At 26.8% G+C, this 24,567-nt stretch overlaps 1 protein-coding gene across 1 annotated transcript in view; it reads right to left on the minus strand.

The window, feature by feature from the left end:
* The window catches only part of LOC111613334 (charged multivesicular body protein 3-like), a 26,144-nt gene continuing 1,577 nt past the window's right edge, over positions 1-24,567 (minus strand). The window contains exons 2-5 of the mRNA XM_023354687.1: positions 18,425-18,640; positions 16,750-16,871; positions 8,312-8,423; positions 1-560 (exon numbers count right to left, since the gene is read on the minus strand). Coding sequence (XP_023210455.1) covers positions 424-560; positions 8,312-8,423; positions 16,750-16,871; positions 18,425-18,640 — 587 coding nt within the window. The 3' untranslated portion in view covers positions 1-423. The remainder of the gene's footprint in view (positions 561-8,311; positions 8,424-16,749; positions 16,872-18,424; positions 18,641-24,567) is intronic.

Here is a 24,567-nt window from a genome sequence, read left to right on the forward strand (position 1 = left end):
TATTTATATTGATTTTATATGATTACATTTAATATACATTATTGATTTTATGTAATTTCATTCTTAATAAACAAACTTTTGCATTAAATTTAAAAATCAATCGAGAAACACACAGAATTAATATTACAGAAGATAATTCTACATAAAGCACTATTTACATTATGACTTGTTTATAAATTATTATAAAGATATTAAAATCAATAAATTTTTTTAGCAATTGAATTATAAAGGCTGATTTACAACATACTGCATATTAATTATTGTTGAAATTTTTGTTTTTACATAAATCTGTTTTGCTTTTAAGAATTTATTAAATATTTGAAATTAATTTACAAAACAGATGCATTCTAATTAAATGAAGGACAAATAGCTTTAAGCAAGATAAGAGAAATAATAATGTTTTGTCATTTTGACTTTCTTCATTTAGTTTCGCAAAGCTTCCAGGCGTTCCTGCATTTCTGTAACATCAGTGTCTTCAGCATCCACTGCACTTTCTGCTTCTGCCTCTTTTTCTGCTGGTAAGGATTCGGTGACGGCAGCGGGTGCTTCACCAAGTTGTCCTATAAATAAATTAATAATAGCCATCAAAAATTAAGTATAACAAGAACTTATACAAATATTGAAGTAAATTTATCTTGAAGTATAATTTATTATATATTATGTATTAAAAAATACTTTGAAATGTGCATAAGATATGACTTAAATATTTAATAATTATGAAATAACATGTTAAAACAATCTCAAAAAGAAAAAATGCCAAATACAAATTTATTTTTGAAGAAAAAGTTATCTAGATCAGGGGTGAGCAACCTTTTTAAATTGTAGGCAAAATAAAATGTGAATATGTATGTATATATGTATTAATGCATGGAGACCAAATTTTCTACTTTTTACAATTTGTAATCAGCTTAGTTGACAATTCAATCATGATCAACAAATAGATTGAAAACAGTCAAAAAGAACACAGACACACAAAAAAACATATCAGGCAACATATATAGAATTGGTATATAATAAAAAGTTATAATACACCTAATTATACAATTGCTATATTACTCAGTATTCTGTGGACTGTTTATTATACAGTATATATTTTGAAAATTATAACAGGCTAAATTACATATGTTTGAGGACCAGAATTAGCCCATGGATGTAGATTGCCCACTGCTGATCTAAATGTAACTATATAGATTATCTAAATATACTGTTTTGTGACTATATACAATATAATTTAATTTTTAATTACAAAATAGAAATTCATCAGACTACTAAGTACAATCAATAAAGCTTTTAACATCCAGTACAACTTTGATGTAAAAATTGACAAACAGTTTTAATCTTAAACAAGATCTGCATCAGGTCAACAATGATATTTTAAATTGGAATTTGTAGAACAAAAAATAATTTTTTTCGAAAATTTCAATTTAGAATATCATTGTTGATCTGGCACAGATCTTGTTTAAGATTAAAACTGTTTGTCAATTTTTACATTAAGGTTGGTTACTGGATGTTTTGTTGATTGTGCTTAGTAGTTTGATCTAGTTATTGTGTAGAAGATAATTTTATTCAATTCATCAAAAATAAAACTTTCTTTTAATAAAGAAAATTGACATTAAACTGTTTCCATATAAATATATTACTATAAATATAATACATAAATTAAACTGGTGTCTAAATCAATCGCAATTGTTAGCTCAAAATTTTATTTTAGGTTTATGACTCACCTAATAAGATGACTCCCAAAGATTTATTAGAAACCAACAACTACCTACAATTAACCATTAACCGATGCGAAATTCTTTAAAATCAGCAAACGTTTTCGATTCCCCTCCTGGGATCTTCTTCAGGCTTACTTCTTTATAGCTTTCGTTATAACCGGATTCTTTAATTCGAATGTTTTTTCGAATTAAAGAATCCGGAAAAAACATTCGAATTAAAGAATCCGGTTATAACGAAAGCTATAAAGAAGTAAGCCTGAAGAAGATCCCAGGAGGGGAATCGAAAACGTTCGCCGATTTTAAAGAATTTCGCACCGGTTAATGGTTAATTGTAGGTAGTTGTTGGTTTGGAGTATATACAACCCGGTGTGGTAAGAAAGCACATTAATTAGATTTATTAGAATATAAATAAAATGTGAATATGATTTATGGTGTTTCTATTCATCATGCATTGCAGCTATTTGTCTTAAAAAATTTACTTCTACAATACAATTTACAATACATATTGTTTTTATATATATATAATTCTAACTTTCCTTCTATAATTGTCCGATTATATAATAAAAAAAATTAAATATCTCACAAAATTTAAAATGCACATAAATGCCGAATTACCACACACTACCAATTCTTAATCATACATGTAATGCATAAATTCACAAATTTAATATAGAGGCCATAAAATAAATGTTCAAAACACTGCATATAAATTTATTGACCATAATGAAAGTTAGCTGTCATTTCTTTGATTGTTCAGGTTACAGATAGGATTGTTATTTGCAGCTATATCATCATCTAATGACTGATACAAATTATAGCAATTATGTTTCATTTAAATCAAATATTCTATAACAAAAACTTTGGATATGTTATTAAATGTTTTTTATTTTTACAAAATTCTTTTCCCATTTATAAATTAAATAAGTTCTCTCTCTTTATATTCAAATTTATCCTATTGTAAATTATATTTTATTATGACTCAATTGCTATGTTTATGAATGATTGACAGAGTGACTAAAACTTTATGCATTTAATTATATGAGTTTAATAATAATACCAGTAATAATAACAGTCTCCATATCTATGATATTATGACTTGTAGTTTTAAGCGAAGACTTTTTTAAATAGAAAGTAAGAAGAAAAAACTTTTCCCACTTGGCAGCATCAAGAGACTAGTAAGTGCAGACTAACAACATGTTATTAAAGCATTGTTGTTAACCTAAGAATCCATAAAATACAGGTAACCCCCGTATAACACGGTAGTTACGTTCCAAAAAATTGCCGTGTTATGTGAATCCGTGTTATAAAACAAAGAACTAATACGAAAAGGAGGGTTAGGTTCCAAAAATTAAAAAACATGCTAGTATATTTTCATAATTAAGATAAATATCTTCATTAAAATTTTTTTAAGTGATACATATTAATATAAATTAAACAATATTTTCTTCATCATCACTAAAAACACTATTAATTAACCGAGAGCGTTTTCTTTTTGCAAGTTATCCTTATCCTCTGAGCATTTTTCTGCATTATCTTCAGATCCATGGTTTACCTTTTGCAAAATGTATGTAATTTTAGATTGCTTGCTTCTAGTTAAAAGATCTTTATAAATTTCCTTATATGGTGCTAAGCACTTATGAAGAATAAAGCAAGTATGGAATAAGGGAAAAACATTCGGCAACATCAGAAGCAGAAGCGTCGCGATCTGGCAACATTGAAACAAGTTTCGAGACGGACCACGTGTATCGACAGAAGGCGAGAAGAGAAAATTTACATACTTAAGTACTAATAGTTCACAAAAATAATAATTTTCGTGCACTATTATTACTTAAGTATGTAAAAATTTATTACATTTCGTGTTATACGGGGGATGGTACCAATTCTCGAACCGTGTTAGAGCGAATCCGTGCTATAGAAGTGCCGTGTTATACGGGGGTTACCTGTATATACAATAAAATAAAATGTTACCATTAGTTCATAGCTTTTAAATATAAATATTTTTCAGTTATTTTGTCATTAAAAGTGAATTAGAGGAAGCATACTTAATATTTAAGTAATGTGTACTTGAGGAACACTTGAGTAATATGTAAAATTAATTACAAATTAGTAACATAAATAAATATAATTTTTTGAAATCATCGAATAAATCATTGTTTGTTTATATTGTTTTTAATTTATATTTCTGCTCTATATTTTTGAATGGAAATTTATTTATTTATTTATATAATAAAATGAATCTTTGAATAAAATGTTAAAACTTAATATTAGATGTACCTTCTAAGAACATATTAGAAAACTAATCTTTAATAAATTATTTATCAACTTATAATGACTTACACAATAATTATATGTAAACAGTTTAGTATATGTCATGTTTAAATTATGTTTTTTTCATTTAGGAAGCCACACTCCAATTCAAGTTATCTTTTATTTGGGCAAATGCATTTTGGGTATTCTTTGCTCCTCTTCAGTCACATTTTAATTTTATTACAATACTTTTTAAAGTTTTAAGTTATTCATAAGTTTTATTAAACATATATAAAAAAATATGCAAGTGAAGAAAGAAAGATTAAATTGTATTATATATACACAATTAAATATAATATGCAATAAAATTTGTAAGGTAATTACCATCACAAAAATTATTTTGACTTTTCAATATAATAATGTATTATAGGTATAAAAATGCATAATTTTTTTCCTCATTCTAAAAATTAATGAATAAAGTTTATATGAAGCATATTGATGTTATTCAAGGTTAAATTTATAAGAAAATTAAATAAGCTACAGCTTAGAGCCTCATGACATTGCAGGCCTCACTCTAGCCTCCAAAAAAAGAGTATACAATATCAGTGGCATGCTGTCCATGGAAGATGTGGAAGCACTGTTTCCCTTGTATTTTCTAAAATATAAATACATATTGTGTAATTATTTTCATATTTTGATGTACTTTGAATTAATTAAAATTAATATTTTATTATAACCTCATTATGTATCTTATTACAAATTTCTATACTACATGTGAAAAAAATGATAAGATTGCTATTGTATATTTGAATATAAATTCATATATGCATATTCCCAATGGAAGCACTGTATTGTCGAATATGGGACAGCTTCCATGGCGAAAATATTTGAATTATGTAAAGCAGCCAGATTTTATGCATTCGTGCATGTTCTTTACAAAGCACTAACCTCACACAGTTTAGCTTATGGTTGCTACACACCAAAATATCATATAATGCTTCCAACGATTCTACCCAGGGCCAGCACAACTTCCCTATCATCAAATGTCACTGCATGCCACTGTACAATATCAAGTATTATTTGATGGAGAATGTGGAGTTTTTTACAGCTATAACAAGTTTAAATCCAGTTGTTATTATTATTATATTTACATCTCTTTATATTCATTTATAAACAAGTTTATTGACCTTTAATATATTTGTTTATTCTATTGCTTTAAATATCAATATAATTAATTGCTTGTTGATGACTTAATTACATAACATGTTAGCAGGAAAATTTAATCTATTAAAAATGATATTTGACACTATGTTCATTGTTTTTCTGAATGATGTCACTCAAGTTTTTTAGGATTTTTTTTTCCAATACTTATGGCTAAAGATAAACTATAGATAAATACTTATTTATCTATTTTAATAATTTTGATTAGTGCTTTAAATTTAATGTTTATAAAAAAGAAATTTCTTGCTGACTTTAGAAGATATAAATCTTCTGAAATGATCTAAGACAGAATTAGTAACAATAACAGTAGTTCCAATTTCAAGATCTCTATCTAACAATTTAGGAAGGTAATTAATCATAAATATTAACATCTTTCAAGAACAATATATCCTCTAGTCATCTGTCAAGAAAACACCTTTGGAAAATCATTACTTTTAAAGATTGATTATCTTATTTTAATTTATGAGATATAGTTTTTGAATGATATACAACAAGTCATACATGACAATGACTCACTTATTCAAAATTCAAGAATTTTTTTTACTATATTTGTGTTATTTAACAATGTATTGCCATAATGAAAAAATACAACTAATGCTTTTTATTTTTGTATTTTTATAGTTGTACAGATTTATTTGTAATTTTTAGAAATGTAACCAATCCCAAACCATACATTGGCATATCGGAATGTTCCCGATATATTGGTAGCAGTAAATTTTACAAATCAATGCCCCAATCTTTCTTTCAATAGTCACTATTGAAAAAACAAAGAAAAACAAGAGATTGAAACATTAATTTGTAAAATGAATCAATTCTGATATTAGGAACATTCCAATATGCTGATATAGTTGAATCAATTCAGTATCAGTAAACATCTCTAGTAATTTCATATTCAGCTTACAATAAAAATGGTTATTCTGTTTTATATATCTTATTTCATCTTTGAAAAATGACATGCAAATTCTAATTTAAATCTAACTGTATTTTAATTTTATTACTTTGTAATATTTATGTTTTAACTTCATTAATTCTTCAAAAATAAAGTATTACCATTTTATTTCAAGAAATTTCTTGATATAAATTAACAACTATCGTAAAATATTTTAGTTATGCTAATAAAAATTCTAATTAGAACAAAATTAATCAGAGAACAATTTCACAATATATAGAAAAGATCAAATCTCATGAAGCCAATACTTACTTAATAGGTTTAAATGAAGTCAATACTTATATAAGTTGATAACACTTATTTGTTCTGCTTTTAACTACTTAAAAAGATATGACCTTATTATCAATTCTTCAAAAACTTATACAATGCCTAGAGATGGAAATCATGTAAAAGTAAAATCATCACTAAAACTTCTAAACATTATTTAAGTATTTTAAATAATCAACAAAAGGTCATATCTCTCAACCAGTTAAAATTGGAGTAAAAAATTGCATTTTTTTTACTTTCAGTTTTAATAATTTAATAAAAATTTAAAAAGAGCATCAATAATACGAAGAAATTATTTCAGTTATTTTTTATGTCCAAAAAATATTTGTGTTTTATTTTTACTTGTTTATTGAACAATTTTTAAACAAATGCTTTCAGAAGTGGCCAATAATATTTAAAAGCATTACATTAGGAAAAATTAGCTTGGAATAAAGTAATACAAGTGAATTTAAGTAGAATTAAAATCAAGTATTTGTCATTAAATAAAAAAAAATTTTATTTAATATTTTTATATAAACAAAAAATTATCTTTAATAAGATCCTTTTTTCAATTCAAAAGAAAATTTTTTTAATAAACCCAAAATTTTAAAACTAAAATCATCCAACTCAATATTTATGCAAAGAGAAACACATTGTAAAATTATTATTGTTTAGAGATGTTAAAAATTAAGTAAATATAGTTTATCATCATTTAGATTAACTTTGAGTTTAGATAATTCAACAAAATAAATGAATTTATTAACTTTGAAAGATGATATTTCAGTATACAGGATGTACTAAAATGAATCTATCATATAGAAAGTCAAGTATTTTAACTTATAATTAAAATAGCTAACAAAGTTTTTCAAAACATAAGCATTATATATGTTAGTTTAATTTATTTTTAAATTTATAAATGCCATCCATCATCTGCTACAATCAATCTAATCTAACACAGCATTCATATTCATAAAAAGTATTTTCCAGAACTGTCATTGAGACAAATGATGCAACCTCAATAATAATAATTTGCTTAATGACTTATTTTCTTTTTATGTAAGTATATATGACTAAACCATGTATTTAATATCAAATTCTTATAATCTCTTCATTACACAAATTGTAAAAAAAGTCATTTATACTTCTTTTTTATAGATTTATTTTGGGATATCCTATATTTAATTCCAAACTATCAATAGATTAAATAAATATCAATTAAAAGATCTAAAAATATATTTTAAATTCATCTATTCTTGGAAAGAAAACAAAAATTTACTTATCTTTTTTTAGATTAAACTGTGCAATATATTAATGAAAGTTTTAATATTAAACTAATTTTATTTAATACAAGAAATTTTCTACTAGACAAATAAATACAATTCTTTACTTAAGAATCTATTCCTAGAATTCTAATTTTTAACTACCTTCAAAATGTTTTCAGAGCAATTTCAACTCTATTTTCAGGATAATAAAGAAAATTTATTTTTGAAATTTAACTGTAATTATCTATTTAGTGCTTTTTGCAGACAATGCAACAAAGAATGTTTAAAAAATATATATGTATTAAAAATATAAAATGTGTTTGAAAAATGTACTCTCTAATCTTCAGGAATAATAAAGTGCAGTATATTAATATATAAAATAATAATAATAAACTAATAAAATTTACATCACAATATTGAATATATTTTTTAAACTAATGTCTTGGATTAGAATAATTATAAGCATTCCATAATAGGAAAAATGTACATAATGAAATGTTAGCAATATTCTAAAATAATAATACTTCTGAATTGGATTATGTAATCTCAAAAATATTTCAAAACTAGTTTCTTGAATGACATTTATATTTATCTATTGTTATACAGTTGTTTCAATAATGTTGAAAATTTTCAAATAAATTTTATTAAAATATTATTACAAAATTTACCTGCTGTTAATTCCCAAAGAACCTTATCAACTTCTTCCTGTGCTTCATCTTCTAATTCTTGGTCATCCATTCCTTCTAGAGTATCTTCTAACATTTCATCAATGATTCCTGCCTATTATGCAAAATAATAATATTTCTTTATATATATATATATATATATTATTTCAATAGCTTTATTATTTTTAATTTGTAGATAAAATTCAAGTGCTACAATCTATTTTAATAATTATATTCTATATGAAAACACTAATGATCTGATAAATTATACTGGTTTTACTGGCTTAGTTTGTACATTGTAAAATAATAGATTATTCATAATTTGATGATAATCTTATAAATTCAGCATGCTATTACATATAGTTTACATATAGAAAACATTTTATTTATTTTTTTGATTAATAAGGAACTCAATTATATCAATTTAATTTGTTATGAATCAGTGATTTAAGGAGAGTTATCTGATTCCATTTAATATTAAAAAGATAAAAATTAATGTAAAAGGAATATGCTAATGATATTGTGCTAGTTAATGATTCAGTTATGAATTTACAGAGATTAATAAATGTTTTTGGAGTATTTGTCCATAATATGGGTCTAGAGCAGTGGTTGCCAACCTTTCTGACCTCATGGGCCATTAAGCTCACAATTTTAAATCTTGCAGATCACTGTCATGAACTTTTTTTAAACGATACAAACATCTATAGAATAATGATCATAAAAAATTCATTTTACTTTATTTAATATGAAATTTACATGTTTAATTACAACAAATTACTGTGATGTTTGTTGAGGTTTGTTTGAAATAAGTTTATGGATTCTTGGCTCTTTTCCACAAAGAATGACAATCAAGCTCACATTATTTATTGATTTATTGATAACAGTCATTTCATGTTTGGTTTAAGATTCAAATAAAAACCCCTAATGAGTGAGAAAAAACAACCAAGCATTTTGCATTTCTTTTGTAATACTTTGAGTAACCTTAATTTGATTAATGTCCGAATTTCTCCATGAACTACTGGTTGGCGACTGCTGGCTTAGAGTTAGTTTGACTAAATCAAAATTATACTTTTAGGAAAAATGGTGCAGATTCCTTTAAAAAAAAAAAAAGCTTCACAGAGGTAGTAGAGTTGAGGTAATTAATGAAATGAAATATCCAGGTATATTATTTCATTGAAATGGCAAATTCCTTAAATATCCTGACTTAAAAAATGAAATAGGGTTTGTTGTTTAAGATTATTCAGATAAGTATAAAAGGTAGATTGACTAAATGGAGAGAGAAACTTTGTTTATATGAATCTCAGTTGTTATAATTGTGTTACAGAATAGTTTATAGTTGGAATACTAAGTATGAATCTATTCAACAAAACTTCATTAGGCATTCTTATAGTTTGGGTCACTGGGTTTATCTTTTCGTAGCTTTAGAATTTCAGACATCTTGTATATTTATACAGGATGGATGAAATTCTAAAGCTACAAAAAGGTAAACAAATTGGGTTTGGCACTTAATGTGTTAGAAATATTTTGGTAAATTGAGATTTGCAAATGAATTTTTCAAAAGATAATTTATTATTCTTTCATTGATATGTTAAATGTGCTTTATTTCATTTCTCATTTTTATAAATTTTGTTCACAACATTTTATTTCAGAAGATTTTATCATTGTTTTGTTTTATAAGAATATTCTGAATTCCTTTCTTTTTGGAGTTTAATCTGTGCTCATCAGCTATGATAACCTGTTGTCTACTTTTTTGCATAATACTTAGTTTTTGAATTTTTATCAGGTATGTAAACTTTATTATTACTGTTTTTTTTAAAGTAACATTCATTTTCATCCATTTATTTTTATTATTATGGCACCAGTTGGTCACAATTTTGATCAGTGGTTAATATTTATGTATAAAGTTTTTGTAATTATATGAACTTTTTGTATATTTTTTATATAATGTACTTTGATTGTTTTCTTTCCCTAATACAGAGTGAAAAACCTTATACTAAACAAATAAATATATGAAGAAAATCAGAGAAATTCAGCAATGTATTTTATAAAAACTATTTAGATAATTATCTATATTACATATCCAAACTCCAGCATGTAAAGAAAAACAAACTATTTCCATGAACTTAATCCACCATCATTGGGTTATGGCCATCTTTGAAATGTAGAACAACATTTAACATGGAATGCTTTCTTCTTTCAAAACTTGGAATGTCACGTGTGCTGGAATTGTTAAATATTAATTAAAGATTGTGTTTACCAATGGCATGCCGTGACATTTGATGATAGGGAAGCTGTGTTTCTGTAAGAAGCCGACTTCCAATGGCAATCAGTTAATTGCGCGTCAGTGATGGTCTAGGATCCATTTGTATTCGTTTGTTCAATAAGCCAGAAAAAACTGTAGACTTCTCTAAATGTATTTTTAATATCACAATTGCATTCTGAATCGCTAGCCATGATATAAGGGCTACATTTAAAAATAAAATTATAAAAACTTACTTGGTAAAATAAAATGTGTGGTGGATATACATACCTGGTACAAAATATGTATGTATATAGGTATGTATATCCAGGTATGTACAAAATATTTTTAAAGAAAATTATAATTAAATATAGCTTTGTAAAGAAATGTACATAAAAATAATATAAAATCTTCTTTACTTTTTAAAATCTTAAAACAATCCACTTAGTCAAATAGCTCCCTATGAGTGGCTAATGAATGGAATCAGAGATGCCTGGTAGGTATGCAGTGCAGGCTGTCAAATCCCAAGGGTGCCGATACTGGTCAATGTCAAATGCCTGTTTAGTCGCATCATTAGTATACCTCAAAGGACGTGACAGGGTTGTTGTAAATTTTAAACGTTTCTCACTATAACTGTAAAAATCTAAACATGTTAAACTTAATAGATTGTCCATCATTTGTTTTCTAATTTGTTTTAGGACCAGGTGTCCACAGAAATTTCTAAAATTTACAACTTTTTGCTCACTCTTATTGAACTGGAAAAATTACTGTCTTTATTACATCTATTATCACGAAGAAATCAGTCCCCCACTGTACTCGGCTAGAGATTGGTTCAGTTAAGCTTTTGTTTAAGTAAAATTCCGAATCTTTCAGCAGGGTTTTATTTATAATAAGTTGAAACCAGTTACTCTGTACTTGAATATTTGTAGTCTTGGGAAAGAAGTGAAAAGAGAATTTTTATGGCAATGGATACACAAGTCATAAATTTAAGGAAAATAAATTTTGTACCTTGTGTATCTCATTCATTACATTTAGTTGTAAATGATGCTGCCAAAGTAACAGTTAATTTTTTAACATTGTATAAGGATGGTACACATTTTTTTCTGCACCCCCTTATAGATGGGACATACTAAATGGTAGTATCACTAGTTTAACATTGAAATTTGTAAGTAATAAAAGATGGGAGAGCAGAATAAAAGCAGAATAAATATATCAAATATTTTAATGAATTTTTTTTAAAACTTCTGTTAACTATACAAAATTATCATAAAAACATACCAGTAAATTCTTATCGGCTGGGTTAAGTTATAAATCTACTCATGATTCACATGATGGGGCGAGGGTGGCCAAATATCTAGCAGGCAAGCAGCTAACAGCCCTGGATAGAATCATTGGAAGCATTATGGTGTGTAGCATCCACCAGCTAAATTGCAAGAGGTTAGTGCTCTATAAAGCTCATTTGCAAATGCGTATAATCTGGCTGCTTTACACCATTCAGATATTTTCGCAGTGGAAGTTGACCCAGTTTTAACAATGCAGTGCTTCCATTCTGCCACTGATATTTGAATATACAATAGCAATCTTATCATTTTTTTCACATGTAGTATAGAAATTTGTAATAAGATTATAATAAAATATTAATGTGGTTATAATAAAATATTAATTTTAATTAATTCAAAGTATGTACATCAAAATATGAAAATAATCGCACAATATGTATTAATATTTTACAAAATACAAGGAAAGTGACGCTTCCACCACTTCCAAGGACAGCACACCACTGGTGTTTACAGAAACTCCATGATACAGGCCAGGAAAACCTTATCTGAGCTCCAGAATATATCCACAAGGCATGTAACAATCACAATTAACCAATCAGAATCAACCTTTAATGTTTAAATGATTCAGTGCACTGAAAACATTTGTTTTTCTAAATACTCACAGACACCTTGTGCACTGGTTCCAGCAAGTACTGTACATTTATTGGAAAATGTACCTGCAGGAAACAGTACAGGTGTCTGAGTATTTATATTATTTTCCAGCTTCTGAGGTGTTTTTATTTGTTTTTCTTCATAAATTAACCAATACATGCTAGAGTTTTGGTATGTAATACAGGTTTACCAGTTTATCCAGTTATAACCGTGGTGTTATATTTAGATAATTATTATTATTATTATTATTATTCTAGTTGAANATTATTATATAGTTCAATTTAAAAAAAAAATTAATTATTATTATTTTAAATTGAAATAATCAAAAAACTAAATAAATTAAATTATAAAATAAATTCATTTTACTATTTTAATAATTGATGCATTATTAATTATAATACTTAATGATCATAATCAAAGTAACATCATTCAATGTTGTCTACAGAGAGATTTAGCAGTCTAAAAACAACTAAATTTAGTATGGTCACATTTCAGGACATGGGGAAGATATTTTTGTGAAAAATTTAATTAATAAACTCACCACTATGCCACTTTTGGCATTGCAAACATTTTATTTATACAAGATACTCATGCTATACAGGGACCTCAACATAGTAGAGACCACAGAGCTCAATGTGGTCCCCATTGTAAAGTTAAAACCTAAAGGCAATAAAGTGTGTTCAACAATCAACTGTAATTAATCCTCTGCAATACCTCACACATGTACTGTAATATTGTCTTTCAAGTCTGGCAAATTTGCAATATGTCCTCAATAAATTGCACTATTTAAGTTTCTCTACAACCAAAAATTACATGGATTAAGATCTGGAAAATGAATTAGCCAAACAGTAGCAAGTACATGACTAATCAGTGAAATAATTGGTAATAATCTATTATTAGTGAAATGACATTAAAGAAATGTTGAGCATCTCTCAGTATCTCTGGGCTGTCACAGAGCATGACATAAGCTCATTGGGACTAACTTCATAAAAGAAGAATGGTCCAGGATAAATGTGGCTGTGAATCCACATCAAACTAACTTTATGAAATTGTAGTGGAATCTGCTGAAAACATGAGTTTTTCCATTGCCTAAAAGCAATAATTATGATGTTCACTGTTCCAGTGACGTGAAAATGTACCTCACTGCACCATAGGATCCTTAATAGTCATGACATCCAACTCTATTCTGGTAAAGAATGTCAATGCAAAGGTTGTGGCTGATCTTACATGAATGATAATGCACAAACTTTTTCAGTACCTTCCATAATATGCCATAGGATACAACTGAACTGCTGTGACAATGCACATGCATACTAGCCTACAATATCATTTATTGACTAGTCAACAACAGTTATGATAACATCTTCAAATGATTTGTTGAAATCCCAGACATTCAGTTTCCTCAAACTGAATGATCATTTTCCCAAGGATTTGTGGAGTCAATGGTTCTGGTCATAAATTCTTACAATAACAGTGCATCTGTAACATTGCCATTGTTTTCATAAAACTGCTTTAGAAGACTTGCAAGATGAGTGCCATCATAGCTAAAGAAATAACATTCAATACTTATGTGGAGAACTTGGCTGCAACATATGTGCTAATGCAAAAGAAACTGGTTTTTTGTTGCTTTCAGTGTTGAAAGTGCCACAGTGGTGAGTTTTGGCATTAACTTTTTTAGGAAGAGTTACTGTCATCTTTATATTCTAAAATCTCACCAAATTTGGTTTCATTTGGACATCTAAATCTCTCTCTAGACAATAAAATATTCAGACTAAAAATACCAATTTGAAAAATTAATTATTTTACACTAAGATTTACTTTAGGATAATATGCTTAATTGTTAATCACTTAGTTTTGGTTCTTAATTTTGTAAACACTTACATGAAATTTATTTATACTAATTATTATATTGTATGAATCAATGACAGCCAAGTTGCAACTAATGAGTCTTCTGCAACTCTCCAACACCAGTAATATTGAATATCTAAAATATCTAATCAGTCAAAAACTTTAAATAGAAAGCTTAAATAACAAATATTTCTTTGCAAGAATGTTAAAATTTTATGTTTGAATCAATAAAATCATCATTAATTCTTACACATTGTGCAGAAAGTAAGCTTAATATAATAACAACAAAGACAAATGTTTTTCTGATACCATTAACACCATAAAGCCACATAGCACATCTATACTTTTTCACGTTCTCTTTCTTATGCTAAAATGCAAGGAACATGTGTTTAAACATACAAATATAACAGAAGTAGACAACAGAAATTTAAATATAATTCTGTTAGTTATTTTCCTTCAGCTAAGTTTATTTCTTAAATGTAGCATTAGATAATCAGCCACACCTAATATTTATATAGAAACTTATTAAGCATTTCATCTTTCATATGAAAAATGCAGTCTCCAGAGTGGAGATACAATAATAGCAATAGCATACTTTATAATTATTTTAATCAATATAAGGCTTCCACAGACTTTAATAAATAATAATGAAAATTTAGACTCTAGTAGACAAGTATATAAACTATCCTATATCCTATACACTATCATACTATTTGTAACATTATTATTAACCACACTCACAATTTTTTAATATTCCTTAAGATGAGTACAAATCCAAAAACAATATCCTAAACAACAACAAGCAAAAAAAAAAAAAAAAAAAAAAAAAAAAAAAAAAAAAAAAAAAAAAAAAAAAAAAAAAAAAAAAAAAAAAAAAAAAAAAAAAAAAAAAAAAAAAAAAAAAAAAAAAAAAAAAAAAAAAAAAAAAAAAAAAAAAAAAAAAAAAAAAAAAAAAAAAAAAAAAAAAAAAAAAAAAAAAAAAAAAAAAAAAAAAAAAAAAAAAAAAAAAAAAAAAAAAAAAAAAAAAAAAAAAAAAAAAAAAAAAAAAAAAAAAAAAAAAAAAAAAAAAAAAAAAAAAAAAAAAAAAAAAAAAAAAAAAAAAAAAAAAAAAAAAAAAAAAAAAAAAAAAAAAAAAAAAAAAAAAAAAAAAAAAAAAAAAAAAAAAAAAAAAAAAAAAAAAAAAAAAAAAAAAAAAAAAAAAAAAAAAAAAAAAAAAAAAAAAAAAAAAAAAAAAAAAAAAAAAAAAAAAAAAAAAAAAAAAAAAAAAAAAAAAAAAAAAAAAAAAAAAAAAAAAAAAAAAAAAAAAAAAAAAAAAAAAAANTAAAGCATGTTTAGCCTCACTAATAAATTCAGCCCAATCCATAAACAATGTGAAATTTTAATTTTCATATAGTAAAGAGGCTAATTTTTAATAAGTCCTTAGGTTAAGCAAATGTTAATTCAAATATATATTTTTTTATGTATTGAAACATTTGGTATGCTACCAAGAATATGGATTTGTTTCTAATATGAATGATTTGTCTCACATTGAAGTTAAATAATAAAAAATAACAAGATTTTATCATTTTATAATACATGTTATTGTTTTAAACTTTCATAAATTACAGTAAAAGAAAAGTAAATGCACACACTATTTACAGGTTCACATTGAATTATGCAGAACCTGATTAATCATGGATCATACAATCAGGTTCTACTGTATTATTTTTGTGAACTTAATAGGTTGACTTGACCAGTGAATGAATACTACCATCATTAACTGAAATTCTAAGTTAATGTGTCAAATCATGGCTCAAATCATGCCAGTGAGTGAACAAGAGTAATTTTTAGACATCTTGTACCAATAAATAATTGTTTATGGTTTTTTACCAGTGTTGATTGAGTGGTAGTGGTCATTTACTGGGTTTTTCTGCCTTCATAAGAGCATGCTTCTTAGACACACAGCTATTTTTAGATTGTCTCATCTTTCCATAAAACAAATACTTTAAACATATATACAAGTTACATCTCATTAGTTAGAAAAAATAGCAGCCATAAAGGATAATCCTGAATTACATCTTTATCTTAAATTTTACTAGTTCACCCTAATAAAAAATACTTAATTTACAGACTTTGGAAAACCAATATCAATACAAAATCAATAAGTAATAGTTTAAATTATTGTTAAAACAATTATTTAGGTCTGAAAGTTATAAAAATATTGGTTATGGATTTTTTTGACTGTCAGTTTGTTAATGTTAGGTGAATGAATAGCACTAATATATATGTATAAATATGTTTAAAAATTTATATATAATATTTGTTAGGTACAATTTTAATTTTAAAATAACATTTGAAATTATTCAGAAAATTTCATTAAAAATATATTTATACTATTGATATATTAGATAGTTAAATCTAATCTAGAAATTAAAATTTCATACTCTCAACATTTCTTTTGATAAATCTTGCATAGTTTTGGCTATTTCAGGTAATTTGATTAAATTCTGCATACTTTTCATAACATCAGTACTTTTCTGAAGTGATCCTGATAACCTTATTGTAGCTGAAAAATATTAAAAGTTTTTAAAATTATATCTGAAAGTTAATTTTTAAATATTTAAAAAAGAATCAAAATTTAAATATCTAAAAATATATTTTTTGAAAATCTGATATTAATTTTTTCAGTCACTACAGCAATGCTAAATTATATAAAACTGTAAAATCAGAAAAATTTAAAATACTTCATTCACAATAGAGAACAAATAAAAAACTTCAGAGACTACCATAAATAATATTTAAGTTAAAAAGACAGTTCTGATAAATCTTAAAATTTTATTTTATTTTTTTAAAAGAATATTAAAAGTACAATTCAAATTTTTTGTTTTTCAAATCACTTAGTCCAAATAAGAAATGCTTAATGTATTTGGAACAATGGACATGACATATTTTTCATACCTATCATTTTATGTCTAAAGGCCAGTTCTGTTCATACTTTGTAGAATTAAAAATAAGGTGCTTGTTCTTCTATTATTTCCTACTCACAAGTGTTCATATTTCAAAAGAATGAAGAAAAAATATAGTTTCATTTTTAATACTTTCAATTTATAATAAAATTGGTCTTAGCTAGACTTAAAAACCTATATTGAAGGCATATTTTATAATTTCACTTTTTTTCAAGCTTTTCATGAATATCTGTTTAATAAACTCGAAAAGAGAAAATGAAAAATATTACAAACAGACAAAAGAAATTAGGAAAGATAATCCTGAAATAAAAACTTATCTAAAATATTAAAAGTCTAAATTAAAATTCATTCAAATTTGAACTATATTTGAATAATTATTTAATGAAAATGCAAGGAATTTTCAATAAATGATTATACAAATATAAAGGTTTAAAATTAAATAAATATCAATTAATTTAAAATTTTAAATAATTTAAGTTCTTTTTTATCTTTATCATATAAAATAAAGGCATTACCTTTTACCATAATAAAGTAGCTTCAAGATTGAATTTGATAAATATTTCAATAGATATTTGTATTATAATCTTTACTGTGAACAGTGCAAAGAATTGTGTGATACGAATTACAGAAAAATAGAATAATCTATTTTTAAATCCAACCAAAAGATAGTATGTCTTAAGTAATACACAATATCTCTTCTTTTCTGCTTCACAAAGTATTAGTTGGCATTAAGCCTTTGATCATAAAAAGATATTTCACTTTGATAAAATTAATTATTTCTTATCAATGGCTTTTCATCAAGATTTCTTATGCAATTAAAACACATTTGACAAAATGTAGTATATTTTTCTCCCTGTCAACTAAAACTTATTTTCCAGTAAAAAATAGTTGCCAATTTATTTTATAAACTGTTTTCAGATTAATATAAATAAATTTGTGACAATGCTGACCATTAGAGCACTGAAATAAATTACTGAATATTACCTTTAAACTCTATCAGTCACATAAGGAAAACTATACTATGTAAATTAAAATTTACATAATGTAGTTTTCCTTATATGATTGACATAGCAAATGGCTATTAATAATATAATTATTTAAACATATAATGATTGAAATACTTAATGTACTTAAGATAATGAATATTACTAACCTAATTGCTGATTCATGTTCATCATTACAGAATTTATCTGAGCTTTAGAAGCATACAATCGACTCACTGCTTTTCTTGATCGTAGAATTTCTTTAGCAAGAATGACACAAACATCTTTGTTATTTTTCTTTGCAGCATCCTTAAGAGACCTTTTAGCTTTTTCTTCCTCTCTCTGAATTGCTGAAATAAAAATATTTGCAAAATTATATTGGAATACTTACAAAGTTAAGATGTACAATAATTTTTCAGTTAAGTTTTTGTAATAAAGAATTGCTAATTTATTGATATTACCAATTTTTAAACTTAATAAACTTTTAAAATAAATTGTATGTTTTAAAGTAATAAATTTTCATATTAATTAGATACTTCTACAGAATTGATTTTCATTATAAAGTAACAAAATCATAAAATGCAATTTAAAAAATTTTATATATATACTTCATAATCTCAAACTATTGTAGGACCTGGTCTCTTTTTTTGTGTACATAACAAGTTTGAATATACAAATAAAGGAAGAGAGTATGCATAAGAAAATAAATTAAAATTATTATTTAAATTTTACGATTTATTAGTGTAAGAAAAATAAAAGATGGAATATTGTAATATGGAAAAGTAGATGAAAATTTTAGCCAAATGAAAATGCAAAATCAATTATATTTTATTGTAGTGAATTATACTTTTATATACTGTATATACAACTGGATGCAAAATCCAAACCATGTAAATCTTTAATATCCAGCAGAGAATTTAAAAATAAATGTTTTCAGCTAAACTTACTAATCAACACAAAATTAATATTCACATTCAAATTTACAATTCTGAATTATGGAATTTGAATATGTAACTTGATGATGGCTACTAAAATTAACCAAACATGGCTTTTTTTTGTTTTAATTCTCTGTTGAACATAAAAAAATCTATTATTATTATAATTTTTATTTAATTAGAAATCTATATATATAAAATTGCTTGTCCTGACTGACTGACTCACTGATTCATCATCGCCCAGAGCAAACCGCTGAACCTAAAGAGGTGAAATTCGGTACACAGTTAGGGTATGTCATGAAAACGCTCACTAAGAAGGGATTTTTTTTAAATTCCCCCGCAGGGGAGAGGGAGAGGATTAAGGCTTAACCGGAAGAACGGCTTCTACTGTACTATTTTACATGTGATTTTTTGTTTATATCTGCGTTTTAGTAGGGTATGCCAAGAGAATGCAAACTTGGAAGGGGTTTTTCGAAATTCCCCAGCGGGAGGGGGAGAGGGAGAGCATTAAGGCTTAACCGGAAGAACGGCTTCTACTGTACTATTTTACATGCGATTTTTTGTTATGTTTAGTCTTCATTAAGTATTTAAGTATATTAAATTAATAACATTTCAGACATTGTTATAAATATTTTTATATATTTTGATTTTTTAACCAAATGTTCGAACATTTTTAAATTCGAATTTGTTATTGCATATCAGTTTGATTATAAAACGATTGTAAACGTTCCAGAAAATTGATCAAATTGAAAATAGTTTGTTTGATTCTCAGCAATTCTCATTATTCTCAGCGGTAGGTGTTATATAACAATTACTATGATTGTTGAAATACTGAATATAAATAGGGTTTGCTTGCAAAACCTCTGCGGGCAAAGTCGCGAGTAACAGCTAGTAAAATATATTCTAATAAGTGTGATTGTATGACGCAAATGTTGTTGTGAAAATTTTAACACCCTTTTAATATTTCATAGACGAATCCTACAATAAAAAGTTAACAACAAGATCATTTTTAATGTGCAATTTTTAATACTGTTTATTGGTCAATTTTATAAAGTTTTTGCTTCAATTCACCTACTGTTTAGTCCCTGAATGGAGTGGAAGAGGATTCAAAGGACCTGAACAAGGTTCATATTGTCTTGATTTCTGAATGTGAAAATATATTCTATAAATATGTGTTCTATTTCATATTTCTTGATTAATGCTCTGCAACCATTAACTACTCAACTAGTATCTGATATTTCATTTCAAGAAATAAAAATTTGCCAATAAGTCTGAAACATCTAAAGGTGCTCTGAAATTTAATCACACAAAAAAAAAATTATTATGTTGAATATACAATAGATTTGTTAATTATAAAGCTAGAACTATCTTCTAGCTTTAGAGAAGATGTAGAGACACTGTTTCAGTTTTAGCTTTTCTAAAATTTTTTCTTACAGATGAATTCTTTAAGTGAATAGCTTATGAAAGTTTGCTGTTTACAACACAAAATAATCCAAGTAAACTTTTCAAACCCTCCATAACTGATATACAGAAATACATAGGTGTAAATGTACAAATTCCAATCATTATTATTTGTACCATAATGACAAAGTAGGAGATTACTGGCTTGATATATTAAGAAATGAGTTTGTGAAGAACACCATGTTAATAAGTGCTTTTGAGAAAAAGCAAGTCTTCACTTCAATGTTAAAGAAAAAGAAATACCTAAAGGTCAATCAGGCCATGATAAACTGTACAAAATTAGACCAGTTATAGATTCTTTTGAAAGAAGCTTTTTGTGAGGTTTCTAATAAGGTCCAAATCCTGCACTAAATTATGTTTAAAAGCTTTCCATTCAGGAAAGGAATTTTGTAAAATAAACACAATGCAAAGATAAAAACTATATTGATGTAAGTCTCAGATGATCTGAGCTCACATTGGACTGGAAAGATAAACTTTGACTTTGGTGCTCATAAATATGACAAAATAATGGCAAGTTCAAAATGCCATAAAATACTTCATTTAATAAAAATATCACAAAACACCTAATAGAAATTCTTAACAGACAAGAAAGAAAACAAGACTCATCAAAACATGAACAAAAGTTTCAAGGTTCGTTTAAACATCCTATGATCAAAGATTGAGATGTACAGTGTTGAGTTAACATTGGGGTGTGAGAAAGGTTGAGCTGCAATCAGGTCTAATTCTATCTGGATACAAAAAGGAACCTATCAGGGAGGACAGAGGAAGATTCAGTACCAATTGAATTGTTCAATCCATGGGTAAATTCTATAAAATCCACATCTTAAAGCCACAGCATGCTCCTCTCATTCTTCCCAACCGCATTTTGTTGAATATACAGTAGAGCGTCATTTATCCGAAAGCATTCCAGTAGGCAAATTTAAATTTTCGCTAGTGCTGTGGCGCTGCAATCTTTGGCTATATCTTGGGCTACTCCAATATTTTTTTGTTGGTGTGTGTGTTTTAGCTGGCAGCACTGGCACTTTTGTGTGGTGTTTTTCTGAGGACTGTGTGTCATGCTGAATCGAACATTTTTGATACTAGATCAACTTCTAAAGTATATTTTTTTTTTGTTTTTATATTTTTCAATATACATATTTATTTTGTTTGTAAAAAATAAAGAAATAATTTTTTATGATACAATAGCCACGATTATTATTTTAAAAAGTTTACGTTAGGCTTAACATCAACAAAAATTCAACATGAAATGACACTCAACAAAGAAAAATTTCAACATGGGATAAGTTAATATAAATATATTTTTTCATACATAATTGGTTATCCAAAAAATAAGTTATCCAAACAACCTCAGTCCCCAATTGATTCGGATAAATGACGCTCTACTGTATATTTAAAAGTTTCTTGTTTCCTGCAAGGCTTTGTCGTGATCTTGGATTTTAAAAATTTCCAAATCTTTTTTGGAAATAAATATTAATGTTCATTCTTCCATATAAAAATATGGGGAGTTTGCTATACATTTCTACAATAAACTCAAAATTGGAAATTTTTGAGTTGTGTCACTATTCTTGTGCACCAACGATATATAAATATATATATAGAGGAAAGAATAAGTGGCCATTACCTAAGGATACAGCCATGGAAGAAAGTGGGAAGGGGAAGGGGGAAGGAAGGAAGAGAACTCTTACACACATGCCTGAGGTCATTTGTTAGACATAAGAAAATACAAAATACACTGACCAAGAGACCAGTGGCACATTAATGAATACATAATTAGGACTGCATATGCCCAATTACTACAATAATACAAAATTCCTGATTTAAAATACAAACTACAACTAGTATGGCTACCCCCTCCATTTAAAAATACTATACAGTGGGCAGAAAATAAGAACATGTAGAATACAAACTGAACATATAGTATTACAGTAGAGAGTAATATACAATAGTAAAACATTATGTAGATGCCATTCATGTGAGAATTGCCCAAGTGTTGGCATCTTGCGTGTCAGGTAATGTCTTTTCTTGCTGATCTTGCCACACTTTACTAATGGCTTTCATTGCAAATCTGACATATTCCATGTAGATATTCCTGTTGTTGAGAAAGGATTTGAATGGACAGGACCAGGCAATTTGTTTTCTGATGAAAGAAGTGATCAGATCCCTGCAAATCTGATCAAACTGCAGGCAGTCAAAGATAATGTGGGTAGGTTACAGGGTGGAGTTGTCACAAGGGCAGGTGCCACTGCCCTGTCTTAAGAACTGGACAAAATACTACCCAAACCCACCATGCCCAGTGACGAGCTGGGTGATGGAGAAGCTGGGGACAAAGTGCAGAAGTAGGGTCACCTCTGGAAGGAATTGGTGCATGAGCCTCCCCTTGTCACACAAGTTCCAGTGGTCTTGCCATATGTTGTTAAGGGTATTGGATATCCAAATAACCCAGGATGGGATGCAGAGTAAGAAGGGTTACCTTGGTAACCCTTCTTACTACAAGACCAACCCAGGTAGCTAGATGATAATCTAGGTATGTAAATGACTAATTTTGTATCAATACACAAGAAATTTGTTAAGGTTTCTCAATTCTGAGTCTCCAGCACCAGAGATGGAGAGTCAGAGTCTGAGTTGATTTTAAAAAAATACAGACTTGGAAGTCAGGAACCAGGATCATGTATTTTTCTGATGACTCCTTATCCCTGGGATGGAGGGTTGAGAGTTGTGAGTCGAGGAGTCAAATCTTTTTATGGGAGTTGGGAGTCAGACACAATTTAAAAAAATGCCAACTCAGGAATCAGGAGTTGTGTATTTTTCCACTGATTCTCATCCCTGTTTGATGCTACAAATGTGGTTGATATCTGCAAACCTTTCTTGGTTTGGCTTCCTGTCAAACTCAGTATCGGGCAGTGACAACTAATGCCATACATTCTTCTATTGGTTTGTAGGGATAAATCAATATCTATATATAAACAAATGTACACAATAAGGTCTGACATTACTTGAAACGATATATGTAGAACAAGCTTCATAAATGGAGTTAAACTTTTTGTATTTTGTAACAGTGCTGCATTATATTTTAAAATATGATTTTGCAATAAGAGAACTATTTTGGTGTAAAATGGTGTATTGAAAAAAAATCAAACTGAAGTAAAAATGTGACAAGAATACAACTTTAATATTTAATTTCAACTATATTTTAAGGTTTTATAAAAACAAATCTGAATGTAGTTTTTAGAAGTTTATAGGATTGTTTAAATGTTGTCAATAAGTAAATTAAAAATGTCAAGAATGAAAAGTCAGTAAAATTAACTTTATATCATATGTAATATATTGTGTGTAAGAATTTTGTAACTTTTTTAATATGAATTTTTTAATGATAACTTAGAAGTGACTACATATATGAATGTCTGAAATGTGTCTGAAAAATTAATAAAGATTTAATCAAGTTTTAATGATTTGTAAAAGTTGGTTTAAATGGAAAAATGTTTCCTGGTACACATATTTCAAATATATTATAGTAGAGCCTCGAAAACTCGGCACTCAATAACCCGGCAGTCCAGATAACTCGGCCACATCCTGGCAGGGCAAAAAAATCCTTAGTTAATTAATTTTAATTATAGACAGCTTTATGCCTCAAAGTATTTTTCTGAGGTCTGTCTTATCAAGTAAATTACTGTACACAGTGTATTCATTAATTTTCATTTTCATGTAGTAAAGGCTCTATGCCTTCATAAAGGATATACTTTTCCTTTCTTTAAGGGTATTTGGGCAGTTTATTCTCTGTTGTATTCTCAAGCAAACAATACATACAAGTACAGTACAATATTTTCTGAGGAAACACGCATACTTATCCTTTTTTAACCCCATTCCCGATAACCCGGCATTTTCACAAACTCGGCCACCCTTCGGTCCACATTAGGCCG

Source organism: Centruroides sculpturatus, unplaced genomic scaffold (assembly GCF_000671375.1).
Source record: "Centruroides sculpturatus isolate CEXI.00-Female unplaced genomic scaffold, Cexi_2.0 scaffold134, whole genome shotgun sequence".
Classification (NCBI taxonomy): domain Eukaryota; kingdom Metazoa; phylum Arthropoda; class Arachnida; order Scorpiones; family Buthidae; genus Centruroides; species Centruroides sculpturatus.